The sequence below is a fragment of the Cetorhinus maximus genome, chromosome 6 (assembly GCF_964194155.1).
Source record: "Cetorhinus maximus chromosome 6, sCetMax3.hap1.1, whole genome shotgun sequence".
NCBI classification, from domain to species: Eukaryota; Metazoa; Chordata; class Chondrichthyes; order Lamniformes; family Cetorhinidae; genus Cetorhinus; species Cetorhinus maximus.
In genome coordinates this window covers 76,838,298-76,855,803 of record NC_135884.1, presented here as the reverse complement: position 1 = coordinate 76,855,803, position 17,506 = coordinate 76,838,298, and the positions used below count along the sequence as shown (strand labels likewise).

The 17,506-nt window shown below is 50.1% G+C and overlaps 1 protein-coding gene across 3 annotated transcripts in view; it reads right to left on the bottom strand.

Moving 5' to 3' along the window:
• nckipsd (NCK interacting protein with SH3 domain) overlaps nucleotides 1–17,506 on the bottom strand; it is a 179,350-nt gene that overhangs the window by 65,574 nt on the left and 96,270 nt on the right. For all 3 annotated transcript variants that reach the window (XM_078543876.1, XM_078543877.1, XM_078543879.1), the window contains exon 2: nucleotides 3,739–3,851. In XM_078543876.1, the coding sequence (XP_078400002.1) occupies nucleotides 3,739–3,851 (113 nt within the window). The remainder of the gene's footprint in view (nucleotides 1–3,738; nucleotides 3,852–17,506) is intronic.

Here is a 17,506-nt window from a genome sequence, read left to right as displayed (position 1 = left end):
CACCTGTTAGTGCCAAATGCATACATGAATACATGGATTTTAGTGACACACAAGACTGTGAGATACACACACGCTCCTCTGACTGTTAGCGACAAACACGCACACACTCTCACATACACACACTTGACTGTTAGTGACATACACATACAGACACACCTGACTATTAGTGACATACACACACACTTGTTAATGACATACACAGACACAACTGTTAGTAACATACACCGGTACCAGAATTAGTGGCATACACACACAGAGACACACACACACACACCTGAATGAGCGACATACACACACGCACGCTCCTGAATGAGTGACACACACACACGCACACGCCCCCGAGTGACACACACACACGCACACGCCCCCGAGTGACACACACACACGCACATGCCCCCGAGTGACACACACACACGCACATGCCCCCGAGTGACACACACACACGCCCCCGAGTGACACACACACACGCCCCCGAGTGACACACACACACGCCCCCGAGTGACACACACACACGCGCACACACCCCCGAGTGACACACACACACGCGCACACACCCCCGAGTGACACACACACACGCGCACACACCCCCGAGTGACACACACACACGCGCACACACCCCCGAGTGACACACACACACACGCGCACACACCCCCGAGTGACACACACACACGCCCCCGAGTGACACACACACACGCACACACCCCCGAGTGACACACACACACATGCACACACCCCCGAGTGACACACACACGCACACACCCCCGAGTGACACGCACACACCCCCGAGTGACACGCACACACGTCCCCGAGTGACACGCACACACACGCGCACACACCCCCGAATGACACACACACACGCGCACAGACCCCCGAGTGACACACACACACACGCGCACAGACCCCCGAGTGACACACACACACGCGCACAGACCCCCGAGTGACACACACACACGCGCACACACCCCCGAGTGACACACACACACGCACACACCCCCGAGTGACACGCACACACCCCTGAGTGACACGCACACACGCCCCCGAGTGACACGCACACACGCCCCCGAGTGACACGCACACACGCCCCCGAGTGACACGCACACACGCCCCCGAGTGACACGCACACACGCCCCCGAGTGACACGCACACACGCCCCCGAGTGACACGCACACACGCCCCCGAGTGACACACACACACGCCCCCGAGTGACACACACACACGCCCCCGAGTGACACACACACACGCCCCCGAGTGACACACACACACACCCCCGAGTGACACACACACGCGCGCACACACCCCCAAATGACACACACACACGCCCCCGAGTGACACACACACACGCCCCCGAGTGACACACACACACGCCCCCGAGTGACACACACACACGCCCCCGAGTGACACACACACACGCCCCCGAGTGACACACACACACGCCCCCGAGTGACACACACACACGCACACACCCCCGAGTGACACACACACACACACGCACACACCCCCGAGTGACACACACACACACACGCACACACCCCCGAGTGACACACACACACACGCACACATCCCCGAGTGACACGCACACACCCCCGAGTGACACACACACACGCACACATCCCCGAGTGACACGCACACACCCCCGAGTGACACACACACGCGCACACACCCCCGAGTGACACACACACGCGCACACACCCCCGAGTGACACACACACACGCACACGCCCCCGAGTGACACACACACACGCACACGCCCCCGAGTGACACACACACACGCACACGCCCCCGAGTGACACACACACACGCACACGCCCCCGAGTGACACACACACACGCACACGCCCCCGAGTGACACACACACACGCACACGCCCCCGAGTGACACACACACACTCACACGCCCCCGAGTGACACACACACACGCCCCCGAGTGACACACACACACGCGCACACACCCCCGAGTGACACACACACACGCGCACACACCCCCGAGTGACACACACACACGCGCACACACCCCCAAGTGACACACACACACGCCCCCGAGTGACACACACACACGCCCCCGAGTGACACACACACACGCCCCCGAGTGACACACACACACGCCCCCGAGTGACACACACACACGCACACACCCCCGAGTGACACACACACACGCACACACCCCCGAGTGACACACACACACACGCGCACACCCCCGAGTGACACACACACACACGCACACACCCCCGAGTGACACACACACACACGCACACATCCCCGAGTGACACGCACACACCCCCGAGTGACACGCACACACCCCCGAGTGACACGCACACACCCCCGAGTGACACGCACACACCCCCGAGTGACACGCACACACCCCCGAGTGACACGCACACATACCCCCGAGTGACACGCACACACCCCCGAGTGACACGCACACACCCCCCCGAGTGACACACACACACGCACACACCCCCGAGTGACACACACACGCGCACACACCCCCGAGTGACACACACACGCGCACACACCCCCGAGTGACACACACACACGCACACACCCCCGAGTGACACACACACACGCACACACCGAGTGACACACACACACGCACACACCCCCGAGTGACACACACACACGCACACACCCCCGAGTGACACACACACACGCACACACCCCCGAGTGACACACATACACACCCACCCTCAAATGAGTGACATACACACGCACACCCACCCCTGAATTAGTGACATACACATGCACACCCACCCCTGAATTAGTGACATACACATGCACACCTGAATTAGTGACATACACACAACCACCTGAATTAGTGACATTCACATGCACACCCACACCTGAATTAGTGACATACACACAACCACCTGAATTAGTGACATTCACATGCACACCCACCTGAATTAGTGACATACACACGCAGATCTGAATTAGTGACATGCACACGCACACCTGAATTAGTGACATGCACACGCACACCTGAATTAGTGACATGCACACGCACACCTGAATTAGTGACATACACACACACACCTGAATTAGTGACATACACACACACACCTGAATTAGTGACATACACACACACGCCTGAATTAGTGACATACACACACGCCTGAATTAGTGACATACACACACGCCTGAATTAGTGACATACACACACGCCTGAATTAGTGACATACACACACACCTGAATTAGTGACATACACACACACCTGAATTAGTGACATACACACACGCACCTGAATTAGTGACATACACATGCACACACGCACCTGAATTAGTGACATACACACGCACACCCGCCCCTGAATTAGTGACATACACACACACACCCACCCCTGAATTAGTGACATACACACACGCACCATCCCTGAATTAGTGACATACACACACGCACCATCCCTGAATTGGTGGCATACACACACGCACCATCCCTGAATTAGTGACATGCACACACACACCTGAATTAATGACATGCACACACACACCTGAATTAGTGACATGCACACACACACCTGAATTAGTGACATGCACACACACACGTGAATTAGTGACATTCACACACACACACACCTGAATTAGTGACATGCACACACACACCTGAATTAGTGACATGCACACACACACCTGAATTAGTGACATTCACACACACACCTGAATTACCCCCCACGGCTGTTAATCACACACACACACACACCCTCTGCTATTAGTGAGATACACACCTGGCTGCTGTAAAAGACTTACTGTAAAACTTCACGCTGCTGCAGGTTATACTTCCCACCAGTTTTGATTGCCGCGTTATGAATAGCTTCAATTGCTCGGTCAATCGACTGCAGAACAAGATCCTGTTGATTTGACTTGGAAACAATAGAAAGAGTTTGAGTTTTTGTGGTGATCAAACGCAAATATACATTATAACTGATGTACAGTTTATGATTAATGGACAGATTATGACTGAAATTAAATCTGTTTATTCTAGCAAAGAAACCAACCCTCTTAATATACAGCAGTACTGAACCAAACCACTTACTGTACTGACAGCAGCAAAATGTGAACAATTTTAATGGGAAATGAAAGTGAATTTAATAAAACTATTAAACTAATAACAATAACAAAACTATTAAAACTCAGTCCAGCCACACCCAGTTGCAATGCTGGTGGACAATTATGGAACTAATGGTTAGCAGGAGGCTCCAAGAATATTCCCATCCTCAGTAATGGTGGAACCCAGCACATCAGTGCAAAAGACAAGGCTAAAGCACTTACAGCCATTTTCTGCCTAAGTGCCAGGTGTACGTTCCTTGTTGGCCTCTTCCAGAGGCCCTCACGTGACTTCAGCCAATTCAATTCAGTTCATGTGCGTCATGACCACGGATCATATCCCCGAATTACTTACGGACATATTGAACTTATAGGAAAGACGTGTTTTTTAAAAAAACGACATAAGCAAAAGCTGGCCAAGACTGTAAAGTAGTCATTTGCTGGAAAATTCTTTTGGGGATTACATTTCACCAACTAGTCCAGAGAATGGAATGTTGCACCTAAAAAGGTGTCAAGGCCTACATCAGACAGAGACACTTCAAAGGAAGAGATGCAATGCCAAAAAACTGAACTGTAATCTGTGTTTGTGGAGATAATGAAGGCTGATTACCATCTCAGCAGAAAACATCTCCGACAAGTTATATGCCAGACTGTGGACATGATGCGAGCTGAAAGAAAGCAGATCTGGGCAAAGACATGTTTTTTTCCCCTTCCAGGAATGCACGAGGGGTTAAAAAGCCAACTGCAACCCTAGTTGTGCGTACTAGTTTTGATGTTCTTGGTGTGCGATGGTGTGCTGTGAGGGTCACAGCTGAAGAACATCAACCAAGCATCCCTGCACCTGCAGGTAAAAGGTGCTCTCTCTCTGATAGCTAGAAGCAAGTCAGCAAAGCCACAGTCAAAAAGTAAACAGGACAACTCCTTTCAACTAACCTGCAGAACCAAGAATCTCCAAACTATCTGCTCAACTGGCAAAGTCTGCTCTACCAGGATCACCCAACTTAACGGCCACATCTGCCCCTCACAGACAAGCCAAAAGAATGATTCGTATACCTTTCTTTAAACTTTTATTTCTGGATTCACCTCTCATTTCTAAGCTGTATGTATGTGTTGCGTTTCTTTTCCTTACATTTTAGTAACTAATAAACTTACTCTTTCTTTAACTCAGGACAGCCTGATTAAATTGGCGCCTTTTAAAACATAAATGCATTTGGACTGGGAAAAGGTATCCATGAGGGAAGGGATCATTTTTAAATTAACCTTGTTGTGACCAACCGAGGGGTTGAATAAAGAAAAGGAGCCAGTTCATCCCCCCTCGCCCGGCAGCATAACAATCTGGGGGATCCTTGCCCTGGGACCAGTCATAACAAATTGGGGGCTCAGTGCCGGAATTGTTCCCACAACTGAAATGAACGAATTAGAGTGGGGAAAGTAAATTATTCCTTTGAAACCAATTTTAAAAACTGCAAGAGAAAGCGTTCTTGTGTCTGTTTCACTAAAAAGTGTAGAAATGTCCACATTTGATGCCAGTGCATCATAAGAGAATTAGGGGAAGTCACTTTTGAGGATTTAAAAGTTCTGTCCCTTGAATAATTAGAGGATTTTGTGAGGCGCTTAGGGTTAGGATTTCACGCGAAAGCCAGAAAACCTGAAATCTTAAAAGGGGAGGGCAATGGTCTAGGGATGGAAATTGAGGACGATGAAATGGATAGAGGAGCAGTAGAGAGGTTAAAATTCAAGCAGCTGAAATTAGAAGTTCAGGACAGTGAGAAGGAAAGGGAGTTTAAACTAAAACAGCTCGAGCTGAGGGGCAGGAGTCCTGTGTCCCTTGAACACACCACTAGCTCAGACTTAAGGGCTGAAGCAATCTGGTTTGTTCATTTAATCGCTAAGCTTGAGGAGGCAGAGGTGGAAGCCTTCTTCATTTCTATCGAGCAGTTAGCACAGCAGTTAAAGTGGCCAGTCCAACACTGGTCCCTACTACTGCAGAGTAAACTTTCAGGGAAAGCTCACGAGGTTTACTCCCTCTTGCCTGAGGGAAGTGTCACTGACTATGAGGCAGTATAAGGGGCTATTTTAAGTGCGTACCAGTTAGTGCCAGAGACGCATCTTCAGAAACTCCATACCCTCACGAAACAGCCTGACCCAGAAGGACCTGGAATTTGAAAGGCTGAAGCAACTTGCTTTTGACCAATGGGTGCGGGCACTTAAAACAGAAGCTACTAACGAAAACCTCCGTGAAATAATTCTCCTTGAGGAGTTTAAAACCTTCCCAATAAAGAACACACCTAGAGGGGCAGGGGGCTTACAGGGGCCAGGCAGGCAGCCACACTGGCTGACAATTGTGAGCTGATCCACAAACCCTTGTCCCAGAAGAGACCCTCCCCCAGTCACGCCCAACCAACTGGAAAGGATAGAGGTGCAGAGAGTGATAGAAAACTGAGCACCCATGGGAGAGGGAAATGCTGGAAGCCTTCCACAGGACAGAAAGCATGGTGCTGAGATGAAAAGTGAGGCCAAGAAGCCTGTGTATTTTAACTGCCGGAAGGTAGGGCACCTCTGGGCAAATTGCTGGAGGTTATGGGAAAAAACCAGTGGGATTTATCGGAGCACGTACAGAGAATGGGAGTCAGTCAGACAGCATGGTAGACCAGGCTATGGCTCTGAATCCCTGTAGGGGCACTCCCGAGAGTGCGGATGAGGTTAAACAAATCCCTGAGAGTTGCAAGGATTTTGTATCCTAAGGAAGAGTGCCCACATTTCTCCAGGGTGAGGCGAGTAAGCCTGTAGTGCTACTGAGGGATACAGGGGCCAGCCAAACTCTACTGCTGGGAAAAGGCATGACCAGAAAGTGCTAGAACGGTACCACCAGACCCTAAAAACAATAATTAGGGCATACTGCCACAAGTACCCACCCCCTTAACTGGGGTAAAGGGCGAGGTTTTCTTTTGGGCAAGTCCCTGGTGGTGAACAATGGGTCCGCCAATTTTATTCCTTTTTAATTAATTTACCAAGTGGGAGGGCCTCTGAAACTAACCAAGGAGAGGTTTTTAGAACAGAAGGAGTAAGTATCTCATGAGAACCTGTGCTGTGGCCAGATAACACTTGAAAATCTCCCAGACAGCTATGAAGAAACAGACAGACAAACGTGCCAGGGCCCGAACCTTTCAGCCTGGAGACTGTGTGTTAGTGCTCCTACCAATACCAGGTGAACCCTTAAAAGCCTGGTTCAGTGGCCTGTACAGAGTAGCAAAGAAGCTCAGGGAAGTAAACTATCTGATTGAGACCACAGATCGTGGGAAGAAGCAAAGGCTGTGTCATGTCAACATGATAAAGCAATATCACAGCTGAGAAGGGGACAAGCAGGTCTGACCCATTGCCACCAACCTAGGGGATGAGGACAGCAGTGGGGATGAATTGGAGGGAGACATGGGTGAGGCCCACATTAAACCCCCTATTACCCAGCTGACCAACACAGAGATACTAGCAAACTCAGACTCCTTACTCACCCACCTAAGTACAGAACAGCGAGCAGACCTGACGAGGCTGCTCACTGCGTTTAAAGGTTTATGCAGAGACAAGCCAAGCTCCACCAAACTAGCTCAACATGATGTGGATGTGGGAGAGGCCCCTCCCATAAGGCAACATCCTTATTTTCTAGGCGCAGAGAAGCTGGCCCAGGTCCGGGAGGAGATGAACTACAAGCTGGAGCACCAATGAATAGAGCCTTGCAGATGTAGCTGGAGCTCCCCAGTTGCGCTCACGCCCAAGCTGGACAGCTCCACAAGGGCCTGCATTGACAACCTGCAGTGACCAGAGCAGAATCCTACCCAATACCCTGGCTGGAAGACTGCATCAATAGGTAATGCAGCCTACATTACAAAGATAGATTTACTCAAGGGATACTGACAGGTTCCCTTGACCACCCACATGAGGGAAATCTCTGCCTTCGTAACTCCAAATGGGTTACACCAGTGTCGAATCATGCCATTTGGACTCCAAAATGTCCCAGCCACCTTTCAAAGGTTGATGAACCAGGTAGTGGCTAGCTTATCCAATTGTGTAGTGACTGAGATGACCTCCTAGTGTACATCGACACCTGAGAAACTCACTGAGAGCAATTGGAAGCCCTCTTCCAGTAAGTAGTCAGCTGACCTAGTGGTCAATCTCACAAAGAGCAAGTTCGCTAAGGCTCAGGTGACCTATCTAGGACACAGTGGGTCAAGGACAAGTACTGTTTAGGGCTGCAAGGGTACAAGCAGTTGCCCAGTTCCCCATTCCCACAACGAAACAGAAAATCATGAGGTTCTTGGGGTTGTGTGGGTTCTACCGCAAGTTTGTCCCAAACTTTATGACAGTAGCCACCCCTCTGACAGATCTATTACAGAAAGTAGATCTGGGATAGGCCAGGCAGCTTTCGAAAGGCTGAAAGCCATTTTAATAGGCGAGCCTGTGCTTGCAGCTCTGAACTTTAACCAAACATTTAAAATAGCTATCGATGCAAGTGACATTGGGGTAGGGGCTGTCCTCCTCCAGGAAGAGAATCAGGGCTGGAGAGACCAATTGGGTACTTCTCCTAAAAACTAAACAAGTATCAGAAATGGTATTCCACAGTCGAGAAAGAAACCTTGGTTTATTGCTGGCTCTCATATACACTTAGATATATGTCCAAAATGTATACAGAGGGACCACAGTCTATACAGACCACAACCCGTTAACCTTTGTGGAAAAATTTAAGACACAGAATGCCAGGTTTTTCCGTTGGAGTTTGTTTCTCCAACCATACCACCTAAAAATCACCCACATTGCCGGGAAATCAAATGTGATTGCTGACACTGTGTCCAGAACTTTGAGACCAGGTTAGAACTGAAAAGATAATATTGATCAAGGCTAGGAATGTGAGAGTGTGCAAGTATGTGTGTGTTTACTGCCTTATACTTAACTTTTTTTCTCGTTTTCTCATGAAATGATAATGAATCTAATTTCATTTGTCATGTTGGGGAAGTACCACGACCATGGGTCATAGCCCCGAATTACTTACGGGCATTTTGAACTTTTAAGAAGGACAAACAAGCAAAAGCTGGCTGAGACTATAAAGTAACCACTTGCTGGAAATTTCCTATGTGGATTACACTTGACCAACTAGTCCAGAGAATGGAATGTTGTACCTAAAAAGGTGTCAAGGCCTACATCAGACAGTGACACTTCAAAGGAAGAGATGCAATGCAAAAAACTGAACTGTAATCTGTGGTTGTGGAGATAATGAAGGCTGATTACCATCTCAGCAGAAAACATCTCCGACGAGTTATATGCCAGACTGTGGACATGATACGAGTTGAAAAGAAAGCAGATCTGGGCAAAAGAATACACAAGAAAAGGGGTTAAAAAACCAACTGCAACCCTGATCTCTGTGTGCTAGCTTTGGTGTTCCAGGCCTGGTGTGCAATGCTGTGCTGTGAAGATCACAGCTGAAGAACATCAACTAGGCATCCCTGTGCTCGCAGGTAAAAAAAGTCCTGTCTCTTCAATTGCTGGAAGCAAGTCACAAGTCAGCAAAGCCACAGTCAAAAAGGAAACAGGACAACTCCTTTCAGCTAACCTGCAGAACCAAGAATCTCCAAACCCGCTGCTCAACTGGCAAAGTCTGCTCTACCGGAATCATCCAACTTAACAGCTGCACCATTTCACCATCTCCTCCTCACGAACAAGCCATAAGACTGATTAGAATACCTTTTTAAAAACTTTATTTCTGGACTCACTTCTCATTTCTAATGTGTGTGCGTGTGTTGCGTTTTTATTTTTTTTTATCACGTTTAGTAACTAATAAACTCACTCTTTGACTCAAGACAGCCTGGTGAAATTGGCTCCTTTTAAAACATAAATACATTTGGACTGGGAAAAAGGATCCACAAGGGAAGGGATCATTTTTAAATTAATCTTGTTGCGACCAACCAAGGGGGTTGAATAAAGAAGGGGAGCCAGTTCATCCCTGGGATAACAATTTGGGGGAAACTCGCCCAGGGACCGGTTGTAACATGTGTTATCAGGAAATGCCTGAGCTTCCTGGGCATAGCCAACACGTCAGCTGCAATGCGTACAACTTGTGCTCCAGAACTTGTCGCACCCCTAGCCAAGCATCTACCCAGCTATTTGAAAATTGCCCAGGTTAAGTCCTGTCCATAGAAAACAGAACAAACCCAATCCAGCCAATCTTATCAGCCTACTCTCAATCATTAGCAAAGTGATAAAAGGGGTCATCAACAGTGCTAACAATTGGCATTTACTCAGCAATAATTTGCTCACCGATGCTCCGTTTGGATTCTGCCAGAACGACTCGACTCCTGACCTCTTACATTCTAGTTGAATTGAGTGACTACCCTTGACATCAAGGTAGCGTTTAACTGAATGGATTACCCCAGGGTCCTTGTAAAACTGATGTCAATGAGGATCAGGTGAGAAACTCTCTACCGGCTGCAGTCATACCTCACAAATAGAAAAACAGTTGATAGAGAACAATCATCTCAGCCCCTGGGCATTGCAAGAGTTCCTCAGGGCAGTGTCCTTGGCCTAACCATCTTTATCTGATTCATTGATGATCTACATAATGTCAGAAGTGAGAATGTTTGCTAATCATTTACTGTGTTCAGGTCCATTCACAATTGTTTACGGACTGAAGCAGTCTGTGCCCACATGCAACAACACTTGGGCTTCATGCAGGCTTGGGCTGACGTGTGGCACGAATAATTGGGGCTTGGGCGAGGGGCTCCAGTGAACCATGCACTATTGAGTTGCAGTTGAGAGTCTTCTTGTGCCTGTGTGAGCAGCGAAATTCAATTCCCAGTCTGTAACTGAATTGAATGGTCATGGTGTTTGAATCCAGTTAGCTGCTCAAGTGGATTGCACAAGGCCCACATTCTACACACAGTCTCTAGCTGTTTTCAACTGGCCCCTTCCCACGGACCCTAGGTTGAGGATCCCTGACCAAAAGGATGTACTGCAGCAACTTACAAAGATTTCCTCAATAGTGCTCTCCAAACCCATGATCTCCTCTACTTAGAAAAAAGGCACCAAGCACAGAGGAACACCATCACCTCCAAGTCACACAACATCTCAAGATGGATACACAGCACCAATTCTTCATCATTGCAGTTAAAATCTTGGAACTCCTTACTTATCAGCACTGTGGAAGCACAATTACCACAGTCAGCAGCAGCTCAAGAAGGCAGCTCATCACTCACCTTCTCAAGGGAAACTTAGGATGTGTAATAAATGAAGGTCTTGCCAGCGACACTTCCATCCCAAGAATGAATTAAAAAAACATGATCTCAATTTTGACATCTGAAATGTTGGGCGGAATTTTCCCAGAATTGCACTAAGAGCGGAAGCGGGCGGGTAAAATGGTGAAAATGGTGGGTTTTCACACTGTATCATCCCGAGCCCACCTCATTATTTATTCACTCCCACGAAACACGCCGTTTCCATGGCGGGTGGGCTCTCATTCACCCACCTGCCATCATGCCAACCATCCCATCACAACGCTCACCCACACCCTCCAGCAGTGCAGAGACACACACCTCAGTGGGACCTAGCTTTAGAGTAGCCTTGGGATCACAATCTGACGAGCATATCGCACTGTGTGACCCACAGCAGGTGGAGGCAGGGACTTCCCAGGTCCCCGGCACTCAGAGGACTGCTAGAGGCCAAAAGGTTGCTGAGTCTGAGTCAGATGATGGACCTCTGGACTCGGTCATGTCACAGTTGCTGGAGCTGCAAAGGCAAGCTCGGGAACATCAGGAAGGGATGTCCTCTGCACTCCTCAGATTGTAAGGCATGATGGAGGAGTCGGTCCATCCTCAGGCTGAGGTGATAGCGCCGATAGTGCAATGCACCAAGGTCAACACTGACAGGATGGCGGCTGCCATGGAGACCTTGGTCCAGGATGTCCCTCCTGCACTACTGTGCAGGCTTAACTCCATCGCTGATGCTATTGTTGGCCTCCAACAATGTGTACGCAAGAGGGGTGCTAGGCAGCTCGATCTCACTCCAGCTACCCCTTCCCCTCAAGGTGTCAGCCAGGGGCTCTCGGGCACCCATAGGGAGGAGGATCAGCAGGTGAACGCTCCGGGGCCATCCACCCAGGTGACTCTGGGAGTGACCGGCCCATCCGAATCCCCTCTTCCTGTGACCTCCACAGGTCCAACTCCACAGGTCAAGGAGGATGCCACTGCCACACAGCAGGACCCCAAAAGCAGGCCCGGGCCCTCCAGGTCTCGGCTCTCCAAGGGACACCTGCCAAATTCATCACAGACAGAGCGTCACAGTGAGCAGGCTGCCTCCACCTCTGCTGCGAATGTCCAGGGAGCACCAAGACAGGGTTAGGAAAGTTAGGTAAAAGTAATTGCACAGCCTGGGCATGGGTGTTGGTCACTTGTACATACTGTTCACTTTTGTCAATAAACTCCTAAGAATGTCTCCCTGTCTGTAGCTCTTTGTTCTGATGAACAGTGTTCTTCATACCCATATGTGAAACCTTTCTGCACAAGATAAAAGGCAGGTGTCTCAAGTCCAGGGTCTCTTCCCTGTGCTCTGTGCAGCCTCCAGACCACAGTGATGGTCCAGCCTCACACTCCCTGGAAACATTATTGATGCCTGCACCTCGGCAGTGCTGGTCATTGCTGCCAGAACGTAGTGGGCAGGCACCACAGAGTTCTCTCATACTCTGTGTGCTCTCAGCACCTTTAAGGTGGGGCTGGCCCCCATCACACCAGCATCTGTGACCAGTGATGCTGTGCACCAGCTCCTGAAGGGCTGAGGTGCTGAAGGCGGACACAACATCAGATGCATCTAAAGTTTCATGGCCGCATCTCTGAGATGGCCCTGATCACAGAGCATAAGCAAGTTGTTCTCAGCCAGACAGGAGTCAGACATTCTCAGAGGCTATGTGAAGATCTATAGAGTGTCCTCACTGCATGTTGTCATCATCCTCCTGCAATCGAGTGACTATTCGGCCTCCACTGCATCTCCATGACAGGAGCATTCTCACAGAGGATATTCACGCTGCAATAAACCAGACTGGGAGACAAACATTCACAACTGCGTTCTGAGGATCTATGGGGTCTCCTCACTGCATGTTATCATCATCCTCCACAAATCTGGCAGCTATGAGGGCCTCCCGAGCGCGCCTGCCTTGTTTAGCCAGTGCAAAAGCCTCACCCCGTCATCGGCACCACTGAGGACCCCCTCACCCTCATCCCCATCCCCATCGGTGTCCTCCTCATCGGAGAAGTGCAGCTCCTCCATCTCCTCCTCAGCCAGCTCCTCACCCCGTTGCAGCGCCAGGTTGTAAAGGGCGCAGCAGACGATGACGATGTGTGACACCCTCTGCGGACTGTATTGCAGGGCTTTACCAGAACGGTCCAGGCACCGGAACCGCATCTTCAGCATCCCGATGATCCACTCCACCAAGTTGCGAGCTGCTGCATGAGCCTCATTACAGCGTTGCTCTGCTGCAGCCTGAGGCCACCGCATGGGTGTCATCAGCCACGGCCTATTGGGGTAGCCCCTGTCCCCAAGGAGCCAACCCTGCAGCCTCTGTGGACCCTGGAAGACTGCAGGGATCCATGAGTGACTCAGGATGTAGGCGTCATGCACACTCCCTGGAAACCGTGCGCATGCCTGCAGGATGTGTACCTGGTGGTCGCACACCAGCTGCACGTTTAGTGAGTGGAAGCCCTTGCCGTTGGTGAAGTCCACTGAGTGTAGCGATGGAGACCTGAGCACCACTTGAGTGCAGTCAATCGCACCCTGCACCTGTGGGAATCCCGAGATCAGGGCGAATCCAATGGCCCTTGCATCCTGGCTGTCCCGGTCCCGGGCGAAATGAACAAAGTTGTGTTCCATGGAGAAGATGGCATCCGTGACCTCTTGGATGCATTTGTGGGTGGCGGATGGTGAGGTCACCTATGGAGTCCTGAAAGGAGCCACTGTCATAGAAATTGAGCGCCGTGGTCACTTTCACAGCCACTGGCAGTGGATGCCCATGTCCCCTTGGCACCAAATCCTTCAGTAAGTGGCAGATGAGAGCCACCAGGTCCCTAGACATGCACAGTCATTGGTAACACTGGTTCTCAGTCATCTGCAGGATTGGCAGGTGGCATCTACAGACCCTGGGTGTCGTTAGGCGCCGACCAGCCACAGCTCACTGTCGCTCCTGGGCAGTGTGCGCGGGAGCCCCTGCTGCCCCTTCCTCATGAGGTTGCTGCTCCTGCCTTTGTGCAGCCAGGTGCCTCAGTCACTCTCTCCTCCGTCTTCTACGGTCTCTGTAGGCCATCAGGCATGCAGCTAGGTCACCAGGATCCATGATCTTGATGTGGTCCTCCTGCAACATGAAAGAGACGTGTGGTTATCATGGCTGTACTTAGCACCTTTCCTGGCCCTGTGTGACCGCTCCTTAATGCTTCCCGGAGAATGCTGGTCACCCCTCGGACGGCCAGAGATGAGTGTACTGTATGGTTGCCCTGTCAACCTGCGACTTGGGGGACACTGGTCCAAACCAGGATGCTGAGATTGCAAGGGACTGTGAGCGCCTCCAGCAGTGACTGCTACATGGCCGGCGTTGGCGAGGAGATTGTATAACATGTACAGTCCAACTGCTCCACGGTCCAATAAAGTGGTGGTGGACTCGAAGTCGATGCTGGGGGGCGCTGGGGGTGGGCTAAGTCTGGAGCACTTAGTGGCCTTTTGGTGCCTCCACTTTGCTTGCATAGGCGGGCAGGCTAGGAGCCTGACCCCAATCATATCACTGTGGCTGCGCCTGATCTGCCTCAGTTGTAAAGACATGGTCAGTTTATACAGGTGTCCCTTATGCGTGACCACTTCCCTCACTTACCTTGCCAGCTACCTTGATTGCCTGTGCATGGAATGTAGCGCCAGGGCAGCACTTGACCGATTCCCCCACGATCGCCTCCGAGGCTGGCCAGCACTTGCCCCCAGACGCCCCCCTCAGCATTTGCCTCTGGGGCCAAGCATCAGTAGCTACATCGAACTACAGCTCCTCACACCCCGTTTCCTGTAAGGACACCATCCCATTCTCTCAGTTCCTTCGCCTCCGTCGCATCTGTTCTGATGATACTACCTTCAAAAACAGTTCCTCTGACATGTCCTCCTCCTTCCTTAACCAAGGTTTTCCACCACGGTCGTTGACAGGGCCCTCAACCGTGTCCGGCCCATCTCCCGCGCATCCGCCCTCACGCCTTCTCCTCCCTCCCAGAAACATCATAGGGTCCCCCTTGTCCTCACTTATCACCCCACCAGCCTCCGCATTCAAAGGATCATCCTCCGCCATTTCCGCCAACTCCAGCATGATGCCACCACCAAACACATCTTTCCTTCACCCCCCCTGGTGGCATTCCGTAGGGATCATTCCCTCCGTGACACCCTGGTTCACTCCTCCATCACCCCCTACTCCTCAACCCCCACCTATGGCACCTCCCCATGCAAACGCAAAATATGCAACACCTGCCCCTTCACTTCCTCTCTCCTCACCGTCTAAGGGCCCAAACACTCCTTTCAAGTGAAGCAGCATTTCACTTGCATTTCCCCCAACTTAGTCTACTGCATTCGTTGCTCCCAATGCGGTTTCCTCTACATTGGAGAGACCAAACGCAGACTGGGTGACCGCTTTGCAGAACACCTTCGGTCTGTCCGCAAGCATCACCCAGACCTCCCTGTCGCTTGCCATTTTAACACTCCACCCTGCTCTCTTGCCCACATGTCTGTCCTTGGCTTGCTGCATTGTTCCAGTGAAGCTCAACGCAAACTGGAGGAACAGCACCCCATCTTCCCACTAGGCACTTTACAGCCTTCCGGACTGAATATTGAGTTCAACAACTTTAGATCTTGAACTCCCTCCTCCATCCCCACCCCCTTTCCATTTCTTCCCCTTCCCTTTTGTTTTTTCCAATAATTTATATAGATTTTTCTTTTCCCACGTATTTCCATTATTTTTAAATGTATTCCACCCATGGTTTATTTCACCCCACCCCACCTTGCTTGTCCTGCTCTCCACTCTTAATTAGCACATTCTTTTAGATAATATCACCACCTTCAACACCTCTTTGTTCTTATGTCTGTGACATCTTTTGGTTATCTCCTCCTATCACTGCTTGCTTGTCCCAACAACCCCCCCTGCCCCACCTTTCCACCCCCCCCTTAAACCAGCTTATATTTCACCCCTTTCCTATTTCTACTTAGTTCTGTTGACGGGTCATGAGGACTCGAAACGTCAACTTTGCTCTTCTCCGTCAACATTGAAAGGGGAATTGGATAAATACTAGATGAGAAAAACACACAGGGCTGTGAGGAAAGAGAAGGGGGAAAAGCTCTACAAAAGAGCTGACACAGGCACAATGGGCTGAATGGTCTCCTCTATGTTCTTATGAGTTTATTTCTACAATGTAAGGAGTCTAAAAACTGTACTAGCATTCCAGAAGAGGTAAAATCAATGATTAAGACATGGATAATGTGGTAAAATCTGATCATTCAACTTCTTTTAAGCACTAAATTTCTACCATGTGCATTAACGTTCTTCCCTCATATGCTTGTCTGTTTTCCTCTTAAATGCTTCTATATTCTTTGCTTCAACCAGTCCCTGAGGTAGAGTTGGACTCTAGGGAATGCCTTAGAAATGTTTAACTACGTTAAAGGCGCTATATATATTGACTAGAATCTATTGATCTATGCTTTGAAAATGCTCAATGACTAAACTTTTGGGCAGAGAATTTCAAAGATTCAAAACTCTAAGTGAAGAAAACTCTCCTCATCTCAGTCCTAAATGGTCAACCTTTGACCAGAAGCTGAACTGGATGAGCCATATAAATACTGTATCCACAACAGCAGGTCAGAGGCTAGGAATCCTGCATCGAGTAACTCATCTCCGGACTCCCCAAAGCCTATCCACCATCTACAAGGCACAAGTCAGGAGTGTGTTGGAATACTCCCCACTTGCCTGGATGAGTGCAGCTCCAATAACACTCAAGAAGCTCAACACCATCCAGGACAAAGCAGCCCGCTTGATTGGCACCACATCCACAAGCTCCCTCCATCACCGATGCACAGTAGCAGCAGTGGGTACCATCTACAAGATGCACTGCAGGAATTCACCAAGGCTCCTTAGACAGCACCTTCCAAACCCACGACCACTACCACCTAGAAGGACAAGGGCAGCAGATACATGGGAACACCACCATCCTGACTTGGAAATATATCGCCGTTCCTTCACTGTCACTGGGTCAAAATCCTGGAACTCCCTTCCTAACAGCACTGTGGGTGTACCTACACCACATGGACTGCAGCAGTTCAAGAAGGCAGCTCACCACCACCTTCTCAAGGGCAACTAGGGATGGGCAATAAATGCTGGCCTAGGCAGCAAAGCCCACACCCCGTAAATCAATTTAACAAAAAGAACCCGAGT